Source organism: Sorex fumeus, unplaced genomic scaffold (genome assembly GCF_029834395.1).
Source record: "Sorex fumeus unplaced genomic scaffold, SorFum_2.1 ptg000072l, whole genome shotgun sequence".
Taxonomy (NCBI): Eukaryota; Metazoa; Chordata; class Mammalia; order Eulipotyphla; family Soricidae; genus Sorex; species Sorex fumeus.
The window spans coordinates 50,939,858-50,946,156 of record NW_026606129.1 but is presented as its reverse complement, the minus strand read 5'-3'; the positions used below and the strand labels follow the sequence as shown (position 1 = coordinate 50,946,156).

At 62.8% G+C, this 6,299-nt stretch overlaps 1 protein-coding gene across 2 annotated transcripts in view; it reads right to left on the bottom strand.

Annotated features, from left to right (window-relative positions):
• Nucleotides 1–314: 314 nt before the first annotated feature.
• Nucleotides 315–6,299, bottom strand: part of SEMA3F (semaphorin 3F) — a 28,128-nt gene continuing 22,143 nt past the window's right edge. Inside the window, exons 9-19 of one of the 2 annotated variants that reach the window (XM_056129141.1) lie at nucleotides 5,951–6,090; nucleotides 5,702–5,816; nucleotides 5,517–5,586; nucleotides 5,233–5,377; nucleotides 3,817–4,039; nucleotides 3,223–3,311; nucleotides 3,075–3,116; nucleotides 2,540–2,697; nucleotides 2,337–2,404; nucleotides 1,952–2,085; nucleotides 315–1,357 (exon numbers count right to left, since the gene is read on the bottom strand). In XM_056129141.1, coding sequence (XP_055985116.1) covers nucleotides 947–1,357; nucleotides 1,952–2,085; nucleotides 2,337–2,404; nucleotides 2,540–2,697; nucleotides 3,075–3,116; nucleotides 3,223–3,311; nucleotides 3,817–4,039; nucleotides 5,233–5,377; nucleotides 5,517–5,586; nucleotides 5,702–5,816; nucleotides 5,951–6,090 — 1,595 coding nt within the window. In that variant the 3' untranslated portion in view covers nucleotides 315–946. The remainder of the gene's footprint in view (nucleotides 1,358–1,951; nucleotides 2,086–2,336; nucleotides 2,405–2,539; nucleotides 2,698–3,074; nucleotides 3,117–3,222; nucleotides 3,312–3,816; nucleotides 4,040–5,232; nucleotides 5,378–5,516; nucleotides 5,587–5,701; nucleotides 5,817–5,950; nucleotides 6,091–6,299) is intronic. The other variant, XM_056129142.1, reaches the window with a different exon arrangement.

The window sequence follows — 6,299 nt, the reverse complement described above, 5'->3', positions numbered from 1 at the left end:
TCAGGTGAGACGGTGACAGGCAAATGAGCAAACCACTAAAGGAGCAGAGGAGCCCGGCCGCCGGAGGAGCACCAGAGGAAGAGAATCTGGCTGCGCCCGCCCTCCGCCAAGGAGAAGAGCCAGTCCATTCCCAGAGGCTGTTTATTAACAAGATGGAACCCAAGGGGGGCTGCGGAGTGGGCAGAGGAGGGCCATCAGGAGCCTCTACCTACTGGCCCAGAGCTATTTACACCCATGCCTGAAGTGGTGGGCCGAGGGAAGCCTCACCCCCACCACGGCCCCTCTCCCCCCCTGCTATTCTGGCCCGAGTCCCAGAAAAAGCTAAGAGGAGGTAGAGGGGGGCAGCCCTGCTGGCCCAGGCAGGGGGGAAAGGGGTGGAGGTGCTGCCTCCCCACCCAGGGCTTCTCTCCTGCCCCCAATAGAGGAGAAAGGCCCGGAGGGAGGGCCCCAATGAGGCCACCCCACCCCCACTCCGGGCCCCGGCATCCTGTAGGCGCCCTTTCTCTAGAAGCATCTGCACCCCACCCTTGCCCTGCTCCCAGCAGTCTTTGCACCCCGGGGTGCACATGCCGCTGGTACAGGGGACAGTCTGTGCCTTGCTCCGGTGGCGCGCGTCCCTCCCGTGTAGATCCTGCGGAGGTCCTGGAGATCCCGGTGGGCGAGGGTGATCCAGAAGCCGACTCCCAGCTGAGTGTGGGGACTGCTCGGTCTGGCCCGGTCCCCCCCGCTGTCGCCTGCCATCAGGCCAGCAAGGGTCTGAGCTGTGGGTGCTGCCGCCGCTGAGGTGGGCTGGGTACAACCCACCAATAAATACTGTCTTTGCAGGGGTGGGTGTGTATAGAATATAGATATTTTTTATATTTATATATTTATATATATATATATAGATCTTTATATTAAAGGGATGGGCCCAGCTGGCCTGTGGCGGGGCTCCCACGGCTGGGCCTCAAGTGTCCGGTGGATGGTGGCGGCGGTTCCGGGGTTTTTTCGGGTCCTGGAGTTCGGGAGGCCGGGGAGCCCCTGGTGCCTCCCTGGGACTGGGGGGCACGTGGCGCCAGTAGCCCTGGCAGTACTGGTGGATGAGGCCCACTTCTGGCTGGGCCAGCAACTGGGCCAGCTCCTGGTAGGGAGGTGTGGGGTGGCCTGCGCCTGGAGGTGGTGGGGCGCTCACAGCCGGCGGTGGGAAGAGGGCGGCATGGACGGCCTCCCGGCCCAGGACGTGCAGCTGGACCCGCGTGACCACGTGCTTGAAGTTGTTCTCGGTGGCTGTGCAGGAGTAGAGACCTCGGTCCCCGAGCTGCAGGGCGCGTAGCAGTAAGCCCTGCTCTGTGCGCAGGAAGCGGTCCTCGGCGCGGATCTGGGGAGCAGAGGGTGCTCAGGGGCTGCGGTGCCACACAGCTGTCCCCACCAGCGCCCAGATCGAATCACCTTTGTGGCCGCTGCTGGGAGGGGCAGCGATGTGGTATTTCCAGACACCCCGAGAAACCCACATGAACTTCCCACAGAACATCTGACATGCGTTTGCACTTGAGGGGATTCTGCACGGCGTGAGACTGGGAGCAACAGACTCCCAGAATTATTTAGCGGGAATGCCTTGAGGGGCCCCCACAGAGAATTCCCCTGGAAGGCGGGAGGCTCGAAGGCATTTCCTAAGAGGGGGGCTACTCCATGGAATTTTCCTCGCCCTGATGCTCGCCTGCATGATGGTTTCATAGAGCAGAGCGTGCCGAAGCAATTTTCATGTAAGTATGATTTCCACGTGGATTTTAGTTTCTACATAATTGGACACGCCCGATGACTGCTGTGTTGGGCAGGGAACCCGGAAGGGTTTTCTTAGAACGAGCGCTGCGCCCCAGACTGGCTCCGGTCCCAGGCTCCACACCCACGGACTCTTCTCTCTTTTCAGGGACCCCCAGGTCCACAGCAAAGCTCATGGGGCACAGGAACTCACCTCTCGGCGACGGTCGCTGGCATCTCGCTGGAACAGCCACTTCACGGTGGCCTGGGGCGAGCGGGGCTGGCACTCAAGGAAGGCGGCACTGCCCGCCACGCCGTACTGCACGGCCTCCACGGCATTCTTGTTGGCTGTGGAATGAGGCTATGTAAACGCAGCCCGTCTTCGGGCAGACGCTGAGCCACACGGAGAGGGACCCCCAGACACCTGCCTGTCTCCATGGAGGCAGGGCCGTGTCCCTGGGCATCTGTTGTGTCAAAGGGATGAAGAGGCAGAGGACAGCCCCGTCGCCATATACCCTGGCCCCTCCCCCCTCGGACCCGGTGACGCTCTATCCAGCAGGGGTCCCCGCCATACCCAGGAGTGGGGAACAGTCACTCACCATTGGAGTTGAACCCACGGCACTGCCTGATGGGGTTTCCGTGTCGGATGTCCTGCCGACGGCTCCGCCTGGGGGAACAGCACCTCTAAAGGCAAACTCCCCAGAAACCTGCCCTGCACACAAGACCCGGCCCCCCAGAGCCCTGTAGTGGGACCCCATCCGCCTCTAGCCCCCGGGGGCGACCCTGGTCAGGGTGTGGCTACCTCTTGGAGGATGCAGTGTAGCGTGAGCAGGCCTGGCCATCCCAGGCGCAGTAGGGGTCCCGGGCGAGGCAGCAGTCGGCACAGGCTGCCCCATACGCCTGGCAGCGGTGCAGGCTCAGGTGCGTGACCCCCACTGCTGAGGCCACGTACAGTTGTTGCTAGGGGCAGGAGGAGGTAGTGGTCGGTCAGGTCCCTTCCCGTCACCAGCCCCCAAAAGTTGCCCTTTTTGTTATTTGTTTTGGGGCCACACCTGACGGTGTTCTGGATTTACTCCTGGCTCTGTGCTCAGGGATCACTCCTGGTGGCTTACGGGATATGTGGGGTGCCAGGGATCAAACCCAGGTCTGCCACATGTAAGGGAAGTGCTTTATCCACTGTACTATCGCTCTGGCCCCTCCAGCTCCCATGAGGAGCCAGCTCCTTCCTTCCTGCTGCTGTTTTGTGCCTCAGTTTCCCCATCTCTGTGTCAAAGTTGTGACCCCCCCAGCAGATGCAGGCTCCATCCCTGCCCCAGGCCCATCCTGCTTAAACTCACCCGCTTGGAAGAGATGGTCATGGTCTTCACAGGTGCTGGTTCCTAGGAGACACATCAACTTGGGACCCCAGGTCTGCCTGCCCAGCCAGGCCCTGAGCTCCACGGGGAGGAGCTGGCACTGGGGAGGGGCCCAGGGACACACACCCACCTTGAACACCTCCACCTCTTCCAGCATGAGCTCCTCCATCTCCTGGTCATCCTTGGGCAGCACAATGACCTTCTGAACTGTCCCGCGGTCTGGAACGGGCCGGGCAGGGCCTCAGTGGGGCTGAGGATGCGGGGGAAGGGCACCGGCCTCAGCCCCTTCCCCCGCCAGGGCCCAAACCCCCAGGGCAGTGGAGTGAGAACTCTGGGCCGAAGGTGAGGCGTCTCCCCACTTGGGGGTCACTACCAGACTCTTCCCGTCCCACCCAGGCTCTCGCCATGGGCACTGCGGAGAAGAGGGCGGCAGGGGTGTTCCCTGGGGGGAGGCCGCTGGAACTATGGGGGCGCGGGCACGAGTGTCAGTGTTGGGACTCGTGGACCCAAGAGCTGCCTATAACCACCCTCCCTTTCCTGCTCAGACACAGGTTCTCCAGGACGGGGAGGAGAACGGGGCCCACGGCCCCCTGGCCAAGGCTGAGGGTGGCAGGATGCCCCTGGCCCACCTGGAGCCCCCTAGCAGGGGAGGGCCCAGCCCCATGATCTGTGCTCTCCCCCCAGCGGGCCCCGCGGGACAGGGGCCGGGAACAGCAGCGGGTACCTGTGCCCAGGAAAAGCACCTCATAGCGCCCGTCGGCTGCGTCCACCTGGTCCACGGCGACGGTGGTGAGGCGGTAGGGCGCGCCCGTGCGGACCACCAGGGGACGTCGCTGCAGGGGGTACACGGCCTGGTACATGAGGGGGTGGCTGCGCATGAAGTTGATCACCTCGTCAGGGTAGTCCTTGGTGGACTTCATGGACGGCGTGAAGGTCCCTCCAGGGCACTGTGGGTGGGCGGCAGGTCAGGTCCAGCGGCCAGCTCCCCATCCCACCGATCCCCACTCCCTCAACCTGCTCCCCCTCACCCAGGAAGCCCTGACCAGCCCCGTCAGTCCCTGTCCAGCCCAGGTCTCTCACGGCCACTTCCCGGGCCTCGTAGGCCGTGACCCTGTGGCAGCGCTTGGCGGAGCTGCTGCCCCTGATCCCTAGCACCGTCCTCCCCCACCCGCCCGCTCCTCCCTCCTGGCTGTTCCTCCAGCCCTTGCCCTGGTGTTCAGCAGTCACTAGGCCTGAGTTCCTGGAGCCCACTAGCCTACCCACCCCCTCTGACACTGTCTGGGAGTCTGCTGGCTCCCTACCCTGCAGCCTTCTAGCCTGCCTGTCCCCTCTGCGGGGCGGCCGGATGCTCCCTGACCTCTGCCACATGCGGCCAACCTCCTGCTGACCGCAGGGCGCCATGCCGGCCCGCTGTGCTGGGTCAGGTGGCATCCCTCCCCTGCCCACATGAGATTCAGTGAGCTGCCCACGCTGCCTTGCCTGCTCCTCCCTGCTGGGCCTTCTGACTGCATCTCCAAAACGGGATTCCTGACTCCTTGGCGGTCTTATGCTGCGTACACAGTGGGTTTCCTGCTTTCTACAGTTTCATTCTTTTTATCTGTTTTGCTTTTGTTTTCTGTTTTATTTTTGCGACACCCGGCAGTGCTCCTTGATCATTCCTGGCAATGCCTGGGGGGACCATATGGGGTGCCAGGATCAAACTAGGGGTTAGCTACATACAAGACAAGTGCCCTCCCCATTGTACCATTCCTCTGACCCCCACATTTTTTTTTGGGGGGGGTCACACCCGGCGATGAACTGGAGTTACTCCTGGCTCATGCACTCAGGAATTACTCCTGGCGGTGCTCGGGGCATCATATGGGATGCTGGGAATCAAACCCGGGTTGGCCACGTGCAAGGCAAATGCCATACCCGCTGTGCTATTACTCCAGCCCCAGACCCCCACATTTTAATTTCCCACTGAGCCATGTCCCTGGCCCTCTACCCCTTTGATTCCAACATTATGGAGGGCACAGGATGGATTTTTGCGTGAGCATGGCCCAGATCCCCGCATCCAGGAGTTCCATGATGGATGATGGTGGGCCCCCGAGTGTAGACCTGAGCTGGAGCAGGCCTGGAGGGGTGGGGTGGGGGTCCTCACCGTGCCAGGCCGTGGGTAGGGCATCTTCCCTGAAAAGGGCATCCACTGGTAGTTGGGGCCCTCTTTGTGGGCAAAAGGCCCATTGAAGACCATGCGGATGTCAGCCATGGAGTAGACACAGACAGCGGAACCTCGGAACACGGAGCTGCGAACCAGGCAGAGCTGCTACAGTGGGGGACATGGGAGGCAGGCCCAGGCCTGCCCCCTCCCCCAGCGGCCCCCCCAGCTTGCCACTGGACTGGGCTCTGGTGCCCCCCGCAACGCCGATCCAGCCCCAGCCTCACCCTGAAGAGGTGAAGACCGCATAGATGACAGGGTTCCTCACGTCCTGCGTCTGCTGGACAAACACGTCCTCTGGGGACAGAAGGAAAAGATGCTGGCCAGGTGGGCTAGGACACCTCCCTGGCACAGCACCCCCATGGTGGTCCCTCCTCCGCACCACCCACCCACCCACCCACCAGGCACTCACGGAGTTCATCGAAGTGGGTCTCGATACCATCCTCCCCAGGCACCGAGCACACCAGGCGTGCCTTCAGGAACGTGCTCCACTTGTTGACCAGGCAGCAGTGGCCGCCATCATCATTCTGGGGCAAACAATAGGGAGTCAGGGCAGCGGCTCTGCACCACCACGCTGGGCCCCTGCCAGAGCAAGGCCAGCAGAAGCAGGACCAGAGGGGAGTGGTGGGGCAGGGGCAGGGGCAGCTGCGGGGGTGCCTACCAGGCAGATCCGCCCGATGCGGGCGTACACGGCGGGGCTCTGCGGCGCCTCGGCAGAGCGCTCCCGGAAGAAGAAGTAGAGTTTGTCGTCATTGCGCTCGGCGCTGTCAGGGATGAGCTCGGCGTGGATGAAGGAAGGATCTACAGGAGGGCAGGGGGCAGCTGGGCACACCCTCTCTCAGGCCTCTCTCCCAGCAGACCCCCACGAGGTGCAGGAACATCCTGATGCCAATGTTGCCCCAGGCTAGAGCACCCCCTGCCAGCCAGTCTCAGGGGAGAAGCCCTCACTCCAAATGCTTCTTTCTGGGCCTCCCCAGAAAGCTCAGGTCTAAGGGCCACTCCTGGTGATG